This window comes from Phyllopteryx taeniolatus, chromosome 18, assembly GCF_024500385.1.
Source record: "Phyllopteryx taeniolatus isolate TA_2022b chromosome 18, UOR_Ptae_1.2, whole genome shotgun sequence".
Taxonomy (NCBI): Eukaryota; Metazoa; Chordata; class Actinopteri; order Syngnathiformes; family Syngnathidae; genus Phyllopteryx; species Phyllopteryx taeniolatus.
Genome location: NC_084519.1, coordinates 8345607 through 8361432, shown reverse-complemented (window position 1 = coordinate 8361432; position 15826 = coordinate 8345607). Strand labels below are relative to the sequence as shown.

The 15826-nt window shown below is 46.0% G+C and overlaps 1 protein-coding gene across 8 annotated transcripts in view; it reads right to left on the bottom strand.

The window, feature by feature from the left end:
* The window catches only part of hivep2a (HIVEP zinc finger 2a), a 67023-nt gene that overhangs the window by 10057 nt on the left and 41140 nt on the right, over positions 1–15826 (bottom strand). For 6 of the 8 annotated variants that reach the window (XR_009785555.1, XM_061754941.1, XM_061754948.1 and 3 more), the window contains 7 exons: positions 8537–9791; positions 6347–8121; positions 6012–6269; positions 5286–5454; positions 4532–4610; positions 2824–4456; positions 2598–2755 (listed from right to left, as the gene is read on the bottom strand). Coding sequence is in view for 7 of the 8 variants with exons in the window: in XM_061754941.1 (XP_061610925.1) it covers positions 2598–2755; positions 2824–4456; positions 4532–4610; positions 5286–5454; positions 6012–6269; positions 6347–8121; positions 8537–9545 (5081 nt within the window). In the remaining variant the exon portion in view is untranslated. Of the gene's footprint in view, positions 1–2597; positions 2756–2823; positions 4457–4531; positions 4611–5285; positions 5455–6011; positions 6270–6346; positions 8122–8536; positions 9792–11010; positions 11056–15826 lie in introns of all 8 variants that reach the window. The other 2 variants (XM_061754944.1, XM_061754943.1) reach the window with 1 other exon arrangement.

Sequence of the window (15826 nt, the reverse complement as noted above, 5' to 3'; positions counted from 1 at the left end):
TGTTTACTGGAAAGTATTCAGTTTTTTCTTCAGACATGAAACTTATTTAAAGATCCCCGGCAGCAGGACGTGTGTCACGGAGGGGAAATTTCCATCCGTTGTTGGTAAATGTGGAACGCTGGAGAACATTCAGAACGTTCCGCCGGTGTCTGACTCATGGAGACACTTCCCGTCCGGCAGGTAACGTGGAATGTCAAGACCTGGTTGTCTTTGGAAAAATGAGATGTTTGCACAGCTGCGTCCACTTTGGGAACAAAGGAAGACACCACAGTCCGAACTGGTGACGGGATGAATGTCCAATGTCCCTTTTAATACTCACAAAACGCTTGACCCACTTTCCTTGTTTCACAAACTTTGTGTATATTAGTTATCCACAAGCATCTTTTCAGGACGAACGAGTGACACTAAAACGTGTGCTAATCTCAAATGCTTGTAGAATGTTTCATATTTAACATCCATTTTAGAGGAATCTGTTTGTGTGTGGCAGCACGGTGGACGACTGGTTAGAGCGTCAGCCTCACAGTTCTGAGGAACGGGGTTCAATCCCCGGCCCCGCTTGTGTGGAGTTTGCATGTTCTCCCCGTGCCTGCGTGGGTTTTCTCCGGGCACTCCGGTTTCCTCCCTCATCCCAAAAACATGCATGAATTGGAGACTCTAAAATTGCCCGTAGGTGTGAATGTGAGTGCAAATAGTTGTTTGTTTGTATGTGCCCTGCGATTGGCTGGCAACCAGTTCAGGGTGTACCCCGCCTCTTGCCCGATGATAGCTGGGATAGGCTCCAGTACGCCCGCGACCCTAGTGAGGAGAATCGGTAATGAAAATGGATGGATGGATGGATGGATGTTTGTGTGTGGAAAATCATTTCTCGGTTGCTTTAAAACAATGGTTCACAACTGTCGTCACAGAGACCTGCATTTTCCTATTGTCACTAAGTCGTGACACATTTTGATAGAACTTAAGAGCAATAAAGAAAATGTATAGAGAAATAAGAAAGAAAGTCAGACCTGGGATACACGTTGACTATATCCTCCTGTTCAGTGGTCTTCATTTTAATGTAACCTCAATTTGTATGTTTGTTGCTAACTTATAGTAAGAGTAGAAAAGTCATAATTACAACCAGTTCTTGTATGAAAATGTGAAGTACAAAACAATCGCATGAAAAAGATTAAATATATTGGTAATTGAGCTTGCCTTCTCATGCCATGTGACCATGTATACTGACGCCACCAGCAAATTAGTTCATTGCATGTTGTTCGTAACCGTGAAACTTCGTATGTCAGTACCATTGAAAACTGACAACCCCGCCATCGTATTTTTACTACCTGTCTGCGCCCCACCAATAATGGGTCCGCAACCCACTTTTGGGTCCCGATCCACCAATTGAGAATCACCGCTTTAATTACACGTTGTCATAGAGAGTCGTGGACTTGAGTCACGGTGACTACAACTCCCCAAAAACAACATCCGGCTCCTCAAACTGATTCCTATTTGGACAAAGTGCTAATGTGGTGGCTGGCAACCACACGCGAGCCCTGCTTTGCCTAATAATGTTAGCTTGTGACACGCTAGGCTGAGATCAGCTTATTTTCAATCTTCAGGCTACTGGAGTTGACTTGGACTGAACGGACTCGTTAACTGGGCACTGCAAATTTTTTGAAGTAAAACTGTAAAAACTAATACTGGGGATTCTTGTTTTACGACAGTCCCTAGAGAAACCCAGAGATTCAGAGGTTATGAACAGCGCACAGCGAACTAGTTTGCTGGTCGCTGTAAGAATACTTGGGCACACGGCACAAGAAATCACATTCAGTTTTTGACCTGTGTGTAAATTGGGGTCATGTCGCCGCCGTGGAAATGGATCTTTATTGTAAACCGAGGACTCCTTGGCAGAATGCTACTGTCGCAAATACAAAGACACTCGTGAGAAAAAGCTTGTGAGTAAAAGAACAATAGCGAGCCAGCTGTCGATGTTTTTTTGTGCTTGTGATATATTTAACAGACCTCTGGCTTACTCATGCACGCAAAGAGAACAAGCTGTAAAAATGTCATGTCTAGCTGGAAAAGGGGACATCTCGCTTTAAACAGATGTCCTTCAAGTTCACTCACAAGTCAGCGGTGTTGCTTTTTGATTTTGAGTTAGATTACTTCCTGTTCTTCCGTGTTATATTTTAATATCCATCCATCTCTCCATCCATTTTCTATAACGCTTATCCTCATTAGGGTCGCTGGTGAGCGACCCTAATGAGGATAAGCGTACCCCTTCTCTCACCCAAAGTCAGCTGATCCCAGCTGACTTTGGGTGAGAGAAGGGGTACGACCTGGACTGTTCTCCGGCCAATTGCAGGACACATAGACAAACAAACCTTCACACTCACATTCATAACCTTCAATTAAGACAATTAAGAGGCTTCAATGAAGCTAACATGCATGTTTTGGGAATGTGGGAGAAAATCAGCGCACTCAGAGAAAACTCACGCAAGCATGGGGAGAAGACACATACTCCAGAATCGGTCACCGTGCTACATTTTGATATTTTACTTCAAATGGACTTTGAACCTGATTAAATCACAGTGATTTTATTGATGTGTTGGACGTACCCGCCTTCGAAGATCTTGATGCGAGTTGGCTCGGTGGTGGCCGGTTTAATAGAAACGTCCTTCTCCACATGCTCCTCCTTGGGATGCTCCCACAAGGCCACATCCTTCATCTTCCTTCCAAAATGGCTGATGTCAACTGCCATCACCTCTGGTTTTAGCTGCAGAAGGAGATATTTTCATTCTCGATTCGTCTCACTTGATTGTTGACTCTACGTGTGAAGCATACCTGATCAAACCTGAGCTTCCAGCTGACGGACGACACCAGCTTCCCCGAGCTGGGCGGTCCCATGGCGGCCGTGGCATACAGGAGGTTGGTGTTCTTCCGCTGTTTGGAACTCAGCAAGGCCAGCGCAGCCTTGGTGCTAAGGTTCAGAGGGTTGGGATTGTACGAGCTGATGCACCAGGAACTGTAGATGGAGCTCCGTGGGTCAGCTTGGGTGCTGTTGGGTTTGGTGTAGTTGAGGAAACACCAACTGACCCTGCTGTTGGTGCAGAGGCTCGGGAACTGGAAAAAGTGTTGGGCGTCAGACACGTCGGCGAGTAACAGAGTCTGTCCCAGTGCTCTGGAAAGTCCTGGACCTTGGTGCGCGGCTAACTGAACCAGCACATTCTCTGGGACTTGACTGGCCGTGAGCTGCTTGGTGGCTTCGTCGGCATCATTGGAGGAGATCATGGACTGGGGGCTGGAGTGGGACTCGTCCAAATCAAGCTCCTCAGGCGAATCTCGGCCACACAACACAGTTGAGGAGTCAGTGACGATCTGGAGAGGTGGGGTGAAGCTCTCCGGCTGGGGGACATCGGGCCAGTGGTGAGCAGAAGAACGGACTGGAATCGCGCTCTTATTGGGAGCAGGGAAATCTCCCAGGGGAGGAGAAGAAGACATCCTCTCGCAATCGTCTGAACAGGGTCCCTCCTCAAGCTTGATGTTGCCGTTAGTTCCACTCAGCTCCACGGCACTCATCTCCTTCACCATCTGCCCGAACATCCTCTCCTCCTTTACCATCTTCTGCTGCTTAGTCTCAATGAAGAACTCCAAGGAACTGACGGGGGAAAGCATCCTCTTGCTGCCTCCGATGCCGGACCCAGAGGCATCTGTGGTGGATATGGTACCTGACGTGAGCGACAGAGGAATTCCCGTGTTGGGGCCACAAGCTGAAGACTTCCAGTGTGGGGAGCGCAACAGCGTTCCATCCGTCTGTCCCAGGAAGTGCGATAGGTTGAATCGTTCTCCACTTGGAATTCCTCCTCTCACAGTGCCATCCGGTGAGGACATGTTGTTGATGTTGGCTCTGCTTTGTCCGACTAAGCCGCTCCTCTGACTGTGAGCTACCAGCTGGCTAACGCTGGTATACATCACGCTACTGTACGATGGCACGGGGGTTTGGATACGCACAGGAACCATCATAGGCAGAGAGGTGTGGGAGCCCAGGTTCTGGGTGGCAAAGATAGGTTGGATCTGCTGCAGCTGCACAGCTGTGATGCTGGATGTTGGTTTAGATGAGAGAGGGGCGAGATTTTGCTCTTGGAATACAGCAGGGTTCATCAGAGTACTTGAAGTGTCTGATTTTCCATCGCGTGGCGGCTGATCTTGGATCAGCTGTTTGTGAAGTGCCGTGTGTCCAGACAAACTATTCGGGGATAGGATCTGGAGCTTCTGGAGTTGCTGATGGGCCTGGTGCGTCAGTCGTTGTCTAGAAGCCTGACTGACCTCCTGACTCCAGAACAGAGCAGACTGCTGGTAAGAGAGGAATGGAGGGGCAATCGGATCCTGTTGGCCGACTTCCCTGTTTAGGACCTCATGGCCTGGGTGTTCTCCCTGAGATGATGAGCCCTGGGTCTGGAGGCGATGCTGCAGAGTCCTGTTTCAAATACAATATCTTTGCTCAACAAGAGTTGTAGTTTTAACAAAACAAGCAGTCTGTCTACGATCTCACCTTCCGTAGTGAGGCTCGTCCTGCAGACTGTCTTCACTGATACTCTGCTGGAGGACATGTTGCTGGTGAGCTCCTACAACTGAGGGGAATGGAACCATGTGTTAATATGACAGAATCATGTTCTATTATGCACAGGTAGGAGACTTGAGTCACATGACTTGACTTGAGTAAGACTTACTTGGCCAATTTTAGGACTTGAGCCTTGCTTGGCTAAAATTTTTAAAGACTTGACTTGGTATGAGACATGAGGCTTGACTTGATCTACATTACTTGACAAGTCTTACCTATTTATATTTGAAAATCTGCATTTTGGAGATAGTATGCCATTTGTTTTGTTTTTGAAAGAGAACATTTTGTGTAGTGGACACAAAGCTGGCAAACCACTAGTATGCTGTAATAAGAGACGACAACTATGACATAACTTCATCTGTCACTATGAAACCCAACAGCTAACTAATGCAAATACAGATACTGAGTGCAAAGTGGCTTATATGTGTGAATATGCAGTATGTTGTGACTAAGCAAGACTCTATGACTTGACCTACTGTATGACTTGCTTAACCCAACTAATGACTTGACTTGCTTGAAATTTAGTGGGGACTCCACTAGACTTGCTTGATTTTTGCCACAATAACTTGGGACTTGCTTGAAATTTGAAGGTTAAGATTTCTGACTTAATCAGGACTTGCACATGTGACTTACTCCCACCTCTGCTATTACGATCCTACAGTTGAAAAGCATTTCCACAACTTACTGCCAACAGTCTTGCCAACTCTTTGGGTTCTGCTCACTACATTGCTGGTTCTATTTGGGGGTCCTGTCAGGCCAAGCCACACCCCTTGCTCCACACTCTCCTGTTTGATTGACATCTCAGATCCTCCTGGTTCCTGGGCAACTGCCTCTGGATACACACTCAAGGAGGCCTGTACATGACGTGATGCAGAGTGGATGAGTAACTGAGCTAGAGGTTTATCTAAGTACAGTTGTACCTTGATTTACGTACAAGTGCCCCAAGTTGGGAAAGTTATGAGCTGTTGCTTGGTAAATGTTTTGCTCTGCGTTGCGAGAGAATATTTGTGTTACGAGAGAGCTTCAGATACACCGGCGCTCCAGGAGTGTGAAAAAAAAAAGAAGGAACAATTAAGGTCATGTAATACCATCGCATGTCGGCAAGGATAACCACAAACAGTCAAACACACAAATGCAAAATGTGAACACTCGCAAGGAGCTACTGGAGGCCACAACTCATGCACAGACGCTCACACGCACACTAACCAACACCAGCTCCTGATTTCACTAACAAAAGATTTTTTTTTTGGGGGGGGGGGGGCTGAAACAAATTAATGACATTTAAGTTTATTTCAATGAGGAAAAGTTATTTGATATGGAAGTAAATTGGGTTACAGTCTTGTTTACGGAACAAATTAAACTCACAAGTCAAGGTACTACTGTAAGTTATCAAAAATGACATTTCTGCTACCTGTCGGACAAGAAATCCACGGCGGCGCTCTTTCATGGCGGAGGCGCTGGCGTAGAGCTCTCCCTGTCTGGATGATGACAAGCTGCCATAGTCGAAGGACTTGCTCCGCATTTCCGTCACCTCTGAGGGCAGCGTGTATGGAGCTTGTTCCGACGAGGACCTCCTCATCTCCCTCTGTTGCTGGTGGCTGGAATGACCACTGCCGGGTACCGTCAGGAACTCAGATGGTCTAGTTCCTCCACCAGAGGCTGGGTCCTCCTGAAGGTTCAGCGCAAAAGGAAGTGTGTTATTAGCTTTAGTCAGGTGTCTTGAACTTACTAATGAAGATGTGGTACCTGTTTGGTGGGTGATACCGTCTTGAGGCCTTCGTCTCTGTCAAAGGACATGGAGAAGGAAGAGGAGTGCGACAGATTGCTCTCCTGACTCGGACTATGAGACAGGCTGGTGCAAGTGGACTCAAAACTGGACTCTCCAGATGAGTGCTCCATGTCTGCAAGGCGCAGCCTCTTCTTCTTGGGTGGCAGCTTCTCTGACGGCATCTGGGAGAGTGTGTCACTCCTCTGTGGCAGCTGGAACTCCTCTGCATGTGGCGGCTGCTTCTCCACTTCCTTGGCCATTGGCGCTTCTGTGTCTTTTTCATCCGTCACCCTGATCTCTGGAACTTGGATATTGGGCTGGCGGACAAGTTTGTGTGGGATGTGGTATGGCTGTCCAGGTGAAGCTGCTGCTGATGAAGATGAGAGGGAGGCCAGGTCACTATCGCTCTGCAGCTGCTGATCCATACTCTCAGTTCTCAGCAGGGCTGACTCTGGACTCAAGGCATCTTCAAAGATATCAGAGTCTGACTGTTCCGAGTATTGGCTGGACGGGGCTGAAGGATGATATCCCGACTGCTCAAAGGATTCAGCTTTCTCGAAGGAATTTGGCCGGCTGAGGGAGTTGGTGTGCTGGATGACTGATATGACGTTTCCGGCTGCCTTCCTGCATTCTGAGTCGGTAAACAGAGCTATGTCCTCGGAGCACATGCTTGGACAGGTATCAAAGCTGTCTGATTGACTGTGAGCACTCTGAAGCGAGCCCTTCCCTGTCGGGGTGCCCCTGGACCCTTCAAAACTAACATAATCTCCTGCCATGTCAATTGAACCACTGCAGGTGCTGTCACAGTGATCAGGACTGTCCTCCTCATCCCCAACACTCTTCTCCTTCCTCCTTTTTCTAGTGGCTATTTCAGACATGCTAACTTTAGTACCATACGAGCTAATGTTAATGGACTCTGCGGCTCCTGGACTGCGTTCGCTGAGCTTCTTACCAAGTGATGAAGTGAAATTCTTGTGCATGTGTACAGAGCCCTCAGTGTCTCCTGTGTGGGCTTCATGGGCTAAAAGTTCAATAGCCGCCTGTCTTTGAAGTCGACGAAGTCCCGGCTGGTAAAAAACATCATCCGATGTCATCATCTCGTCAAAGGAATGGCTGCCCCGGATCCCTGGGGGTACACTGAGGTTTGGGGGAGAAGATGTTGGCATGGAGTTGCTCCTGATAAGAGGCCCTGAATCTGACGGAGGCTCCAGAAGTCCTGTACTGCTCTGACTGGGTCCGGTTGGATACAGTTTGGGATCTCTGGACATTCCTACATCCCCCCGTAAACAGATATGATCCTTAGAGATCTTTGCTACTGTGACAAATTGCCGGGATCTGGAGTTGGGTCGGTAGTACCAGGTCCGACCAAACATGATCTCCTCATACGTTTTAACGTTCGTATTTGGAGGGCTGATCTGCTGCTCTGCACTCTCAGAACGTGAAAAGTAGCCAGAGTCTGTGCTGCCTTTGCTGTGAGGACTGAGGAGGTTCAGCGACTGCGTTGCGGCACAATCCGAATCCAGGCCTTTCTTGTCGTTCAGTCTCAGAGCCAAACGTGGTTTGACCGAAGCGGTGTCGTCCAGTGAACGCCCTTTTCTCCCGGCCAGTGACGTCATCATGTGGTGGGAACCTTTTATGTCCTGAAAGGGCGGACACTCGATCCCTCTGGACTTGGGAACAATCAAGATAGGCACTTTGATGGAGCCCGTGGGCAGATCTTCAGCCGAGTCTGCATATGCTGGTTCTGCACCACCTACATAGAGGACAGACAGGCACATCATCGATATGATATATGAGTATGGGACTGAAGCCCATAAACAGTGTTAGAGGATTTATGGCAGAACCTAATCTGGTTGACCAAATTCAGAAAGTAAAACTACAAATAAGTACGAACTGGACTGAATCCGGATGAAGACTGATGGTATATTACAGCTTCTGACCTTGTGTAGATAGTAAATTCCTTTCATATCGAATAAGATTTGACAGTTTGGGGATTTTATTTAAGTGTCGACAAGAAATTGTACACTAATTACGAACTGAAGAAGCCTTTTGAATGAAAGATTAACCGTCTTCTGCAAATAAGAATACAGTTGCCTTCATTCAACCTTTGTGGATGACCATAACATGGATGACTGAGAATCTTCACAGACATATCATGCCTAGATTACCTGGACTCTTGTCAGCTTCAAAGGAGATATGCGTGATGGATCCATCTTTGTCTGTCAGAATGGTGGCTCCTTCCACTCCTTCCTCATCCGTGTCGGTGCTTTGCTCGCCATCAGATTGGACATCTGCCTCTCCCCCGAGGGACGCATGCTCCATGTCGCCACCACGGGAAACGGCCAGGTCTGAAAAGGGAACTAGTCCGGCCTTGATCGCGTGAGCATGGGACTTGCGATGCTTGTAAAGGTTGCTCTTAGTTTTGAAGGAAAAACCGCAGGGGACACAAGGGTAAGGCCTCTCTCCGGTGTGGGAGCGGATGTGCTTCTTCAGGACGCTGGGCTTGGCGCAGGCTCGGCCACAGTAGTAACAAATGTACTTTCCAGGCTTTTTTGGTTTTTGCTCCTTTTTGCCGTAGCCCTCATCTCCTGGATCAGGGCCCATCTGGGAATACGATCCAAAGGAGCTTGGTAAACTGGGAGATTTTTGCCGGGGGAACCTCCCTACCCCCGCTCCGGCTCCATGGGGGTGAGTGTGTCCCGGGTGTCCCACGGGATACAGTTCGTCTGATGGCAACTGTCCGGCAAAGGGCCAGGCATGTGCCTCGAGTCCTGGCTGAGGTTTGGCTCCCGAGTGGAAGCGTTCAGTCTGTGGATGCTGAGGGTACGGTTGGCCCAGCTGATAGGAATACCCCCCCGGAAAGCCCTGAGCAAAAGGCCCAAGGGGGTCTTGAGATGGTGGCGGGCCTCCTATTGCCCCAACAGCCGAAGGTCCAGATAGCATCTTCCCAGAATTCCCGGTGATGGTGTAGTTGTGTTGGGGTGCTGATCCCACATTGGCAACACACAGCAAACTCTCACGGTGTCTTGCTGCCGGATCAGCAAAAGTGCTTCGCTTGGCGGTGGCGGAGGGCTCGGACACCCACTTCCTTTGCAGAGGTGTCTTCTCCTTGGCCCCGTCCTTATTTGGGCACTGCTGCCTGCCGCCGCCACCGGCAGCAGATTCGCGAGCTTCCATTTGTGAGAAGCAGGAAGGAGGCAGGAGAAGGGCGACGGGCACACAGCTCCTGGAGGCTTACTGAATCCCAACGTTGTTGGCCATGTTAACCCAACATTTGATGGTGGCCATTGCAGAAAAGTTGAGAAGGAAGTGTGAATAAAAAGTGGGAACTTTAGAAGAACACATCAGACATCTCTTCCCATTTTGTCGCTTTCATTTTGCGTCCAGTTAGTTCATTTGAAGGCAGACCCTTCCGTGACTGATCTGGGCGGGGGCACAAAATCAACAATTTAGAAATGTAGAGTGAACACCCGGTATTCACCAGAGATAGGGGTTAATAACACACACACACACACAAAGTAATTGACACCACCTCGAAATTGTTCTTTGAGTTTCCCCTGCCTATTCTCGATTTGGTGTTCTTTCTGAAATGGCCTAAAATGCTACAAGATGGCAGCAAAGTTCTGACTTATACAAACATGGTGCTTTAGCACCATCTTGTGGTCTCTTGGTGCCAAGTAACTCTGTTGAAGAAAGGGAGGCGCTTCTCCGGGTACTCCGGTTTCCTCCCACATCCCAAAAACATGCATGAATTGGAGACTCTAAATTGCCCGTAGGCATGACTGTGAGTGTGAATGGTTGTTTGTTCCTATGTGCCCTGCGATTGGCTGGCAACCAGTTCAGGGTGTACCCCGCCTCCTGCCCGATGACAGCTGGGATGGGCTCCAGCACGCCCGCGACCCTAGTGAGGAGAAGCGGCTCAGAAAATGGATGGATGGATGGATAATATAAAAGGGGTGCTTAGGCGTCTTCTTGTGGCATCCATAGGCAACTAAAAACAATTACTCCCAATTTTTTGCTATTCGCAGCAGGGCTCTGTACCGAGCCCCCAGGAATACCAGGGGATTACTGTATTTATAGTTTAAATCATAAATATACCACACGCTATGATCCCAGATTTTGATATCATTTTGAAAATCATCTTACAACATTTCCATGTAAAACAAACTGCTTACAGATGATTAATTAATTATTATAATTTTTTTTAATGCAATGGAAGTGCGCGTGTATATCGCCTTCACAACCCATAAAAATAGTGATTTTGAAGCAAACAATAACGAGACCTTTATCGTTTGGTAACTTTAGCTTTTTAATAGCCACTCAGCGTAGCAAAAATATACAAATGCAGCAGACTACATAACTTCTCCAACAACCCAGGCTAAACTTAGGTCCCTCCGACATACAAAGATCTTAGTTTCTCAGTTGAGATGTATCACTTCAACAGACTTCCTAGACCCCAGTTACCACTTTCCTATTAGCCAGGGCTTTAGCAGCATCTCGTGGCATCTTAGGGCCTTTAATAAAGAGCACAAAAATATGCCAAGGTAAGCTTTTCAGTGAATAGGTTCCACAGAAAAGATGGCAAATTTGTGAATAGTGAACGAAACTTTTTGGGTGGTTCACTGTAATCACAAATACTAACTTTTCAAAAAGGCTCCACGTCTGTGTCTTAAACACTCGCTCACACCTGCAACACAACAAAAACAAATTGATGACTTTCATTAGCGTGTTACAGCGTCATATATGCGACAACACTATGTCAAGAACAGGGCTCTGTGCAAACCTGTGTGCCTCTGGTTTATTTCAATTTTTTTTCCTTCACGTCCACCCGTGCTTTTGCCTGTTCTGCCACTTTGCCCGCCCACCCTCCCTCTCCACTCAGTGACTCACAATGCACAGCATACCCACGCTGTTCCTAAAAAGACACAAAGGCCGATATAAATAGCTCAGAGGAAGTGATGCGGGAGTATCATCATTTGTATTTGTGTGTGTGTGTGGGTGTGTGAGTGTAGGTGTTGAAAGAAGTTGAAGAGCAACTCTCGGCACCTTCTTGAGTGCCTCACTATTAGGGGTGCAGCTCTCTCTCTCTCTCTCTCTCTCTCTCTCTCTCTCTCTGCTCACACACACACACGCACACACACACAAGAGAGAGCTGCTGATGCCGCAGTGCATATTTTGGTAACAAAGATAAGGGTGTGTTACTCAAAGATGTTTAACAAAGCACAAATCAGCAAGGTATTTTTAGCCACTTCCTCTTTTTAACCCAATCAAATTCCAACAAACAAACTAAGCAACAAGTGGGAATCTGTAGAGTTTGTTTTTGTTTATTGTTTTATTTGATTTTTTTTTAAAGAAGCAACCTATCAAAGTACGAAGGTGTGAACGACAAAGGGTCAGTCATTTGCTGTGCACTCTCAGCAACACTCCGATCACCGGCACACACCCGCAGCCTCACGTTGACCTGTTAGCTTGGGCTTGAGCTTTGCTGACTAGTTGGGGGAAAATGAATGCCCATCCCTCGTTTGCTAACAACTGGACTTAAGGCCAACTATGCTACGATGCCAAGCTACGATGATGAGGTTAGTAACTAACTGAGAAACCTTTCAACAGAACGCTTGTCTGTCACCATCTCAGCAGCAACACCACGACGAGCAGTCACAGCACCTTGACGTGTGAGGACTTTGCGTAACCGTCCGATACGGTCTATTGATGTCAATCAAAGTCAGCGTGAGAGAACGGTTGGCATCGCGCTTAGCATGTTTGCCGCGTTTTCCGCACTCGCCCGGCAGGAAGTCATCACAGCGGCCTGTGCGCTCGCCTCACGCAAATACGCCGCACGCACACGCAACTAGGAGGTCGCTATCGGATTGAAAGATAAATGATTGTCATCTTTGCAAATCTAGTTCCTGCCTTATCTTGATGTGTGCGTGTGTGTTTGCATGAATGTGTGTGTGTGGATGTGTGTGTGTAGTTATTTTTAAATTGGCGCATCAGTGTGCCACATACCAACTGGGATGTTTGGAATTCCAGAGACAGAAAAATATAAAATGTTTATTTATTTTCACAATGTGTGTGCATGTGCCTGTGAGTATTTGTGTGTGTGTGTGCGCGTGTGTGTGCGTGTGTGCATGCTTTTCTCTAGCTTGGGCAAGAGGTGGGGTACAACCTGGACCGGTCGCCAGCCAATGTCAGAGCTCACGTAGACAAAACTACTGACTGGTCACCATTGACTCATTCCATATTGTTGCTCCATGAAAGTATGTGCATGTGAAATTGGGATTTTTCTGTCCAATCAGATTTCATCGTCTGTGTGTTGCCCTGTCAATCTAATCTGCCCATGGCCTTGAGAATCAGCATATCTGGTGATTGTGATGTATTTTATTGAAATGTTTTGATGCTGCTCTTATCATGTTATTACATTTGTAACTATTGACGGTGAAGCGCTACAAACGGCATATGTGTGGTCTTTCGTTGCGTTGTGTTGATTTTTAATGTTTTTTATAATTCTGTTGACGAGATAGGTGGATTAAATCAGGTAAATCCTAATTGAAGGCCGACCAACCAAATGCAACCGGTCAAAAGTGAGCGCAAAGAAGGGAACTTAATGGTCTCCTAAATGAATCAGGATAAGCCTCATGTGACAAACACACACACATGCCCACGCACTCGCACAAAAGCAGGGTTCATGTTTCTGAGCAGTTATGTGTGTTGTTGTACTTTGTGTGGCCAGACAGCAGTTAAATGATTAAAACAGCGTTACTAATGCTTTCCATTCACTGATTAACTTCTTAAGACAGCAATAAGAGGGAGAAGAGGAGGGGGCAATGGCACGAGCCGGCGGGGGACGACGGAGGGCGGCTGGCACCACGTTCTGGAGTCGCTCTCTTTGGCCCCAACTGGACCTCAATTATTGTTCCAGTTCATGTTCCAGTTTGTTCAACTGTGTGTGTGTGTGTGTGTGTGTGTGTGTGACTAGCTGATGAATGATCATGTGGCACACACAAGCACACGATCATGAAAGCAACGTAAAGTCATTTCAGATTTTGTCCTATTTGGCAATACTATTCTCGAAAAAAAAAAAAAAAGCATAATATTACCGGAATAAAGTCCCATTCAAGGAAAAATATTATGAACTCATACTTTCTCGAGATGAACAAAACAATGTCACAAAAATAAAATCATATTTGTCTTGAAATAATGGTTATTACATGAATAAAAAAAAAGAAAATTCTAGTTAAAAGGCATAATATTATCAGAATGAAGTCATATCCCCCCCAAAAATGTCTAATACAGTATTACAAGAATCATCTTTCTTTAAAAAAAAGTGTACTATTTCAAGAGTAATCATATTTTACATAAATACATGAAGTCATATATGTAATATAGATATGTAAATATGTATTACAAAATACAATTCATATTTTACTAAAAAAAGAAAAGGCATAATATGAGAATAGTCTTTTTTAATTAGAAAAAATGCTAAAGGGTTTTTTAAAAGTTAAAGCTATTAGAAGAATAAAGTCCGATTCTTTAGAAACACACATTGTACTATAACGACATAATTCTCATTATTAAAGACTTTAGTGTACCTCATATTACGTCAGAGAATCACATACAGTGGTGCCTAGAGATCTGAGTTTATTTAGTTCTGTGACCACGCTCGTAACTCAACTCCCCCAAAAATTACGAGCATTTTTGTCATGTGTTTCAGTAAGGGAAATTCCCCTCAATAATATTGTACTTTATAAAAACATGCAGTAATTACATTAAATATAAAGAATTGAACAATTTGTGCATCATGATTAATTCATTACGGTGTGTTTTGGCCACCGGGGGCAATATAATACAGTCATGGAGAGCCAAACGAAGAAGAGCTTCACAACTACTGGAAGAGACTGCAGTAATATTGTCGTTTTTCACCGAGGATAAACAATATATGCCCGTGAAGATTTTATATTGTCTGTCTACATGTTTTGCTGCAAGTTTTGTGTTCAAATATCCATTGCTATAGGTGTTGTACGTTCTTCTTATAATGTTGCTTAGCGTTGTAAGCAACATTATAAGAAGAACGTGGATGTTCATCAGGAGTCCAATGAGGCATTAGTTCTCAACCTTCTTTGAGGTCCAAATGTGCCACATCTGACTTCAGCCGAGCTCAGTCTGAAGCACTGCTCGAATTGGTTTTCACTCTTGTGCCTGCAGAATTACGCCTCTTGGCCCTTTCGGCTTTGGGAGAATGTCTTTTCCTGGTGAGGAAAATGAAAACATTGCCGGCAGAGGGTGGAAGACGCTCATCAGGACAGTCTGCCAACCAGGCGCCAGCTCAGCCTCAAATAGGCCAAATGAGCTTTTTAACGGCGTCACTTAAAAAGAAAAAATGTGCGAGTGTGTCCATGAATGGAAGTTGGGAACTGGTTGTGGAAGAGAGGAGCTTCACCACAGTCATCCAGCATACATTTTCCAGAACCTTTTTAGGGTCGGGCACCCCTTGGAGGAGTGACTTATTTTCAAGCACACCCTCATAATACGAACATCAATTAAATGCAACTAACACGTGCCCCTAAATGCCATCGGAATTGCCGAAAAACGTTTACATTTTTGAGAAAACGAAGTCTTAATGTTACAATAACAAATTCATATTTTTTAGAGAAAATAAGTCATGATCTTTACAAGAACAAAGATGTATTGCAATATTTATTTATGTAATATTTTAATGTCTTTTTACCCCATATGTACGTACACACTTATTGCAGTAACACAATTTAATAATTCATTCATGAACCCAAATGTTACATAATTTTGCCGTCTGTGCAAAGCAAACTCACCCCTCCAAAAAAAAGAAAGAGTCGTTAATAAGTCACACCAAGCCATGTTTTGTTTCAACACCCGGCTGTCATTCAGGAGTGCGTTACCGTGGAAACGCATGCCACAGAAGACCCACAACAAGGAGACGCAAATGACACCAGAGAAGGAAAAAAAATGAAGAAAAAGAAGAAAAGACTCAAGCGGGTGTGAGATGAATCAAATGAACTTCATCTGAACTCGGAATGAGCTCGTGCACACACAGACGCACACACCCACGCGCACACACACACACACACGCACACACACTTTGAGTAGTCAGCCTGTACTGTGGACGGCACAGGTAGGAAGTCGACTACACGGCTGGATATTTTTGTTAGAGAAATGTAAATGTGAGTGTGTGTGGGAGGTGGCAGCACCAGCAGCTGTGTGTGCGCGCGTGTGGGAGCAGGAAGTAGTCGGTCTGCCAAGGTCACAGTTGCCGAGCGGTTGTTATAAAAGCTTCCGTTGCACAATTCACTCCACTCCACGCAAGTTTCGAGAGTTTATAAAATAACTCTTCGATCGCTCACACGCACTTGCAGTCCATTCAAAATACGCAACAGCAACATCCAGGTAATGCATCAAGAGCTTGGAGGCCTCAGGCTGGAGGACAA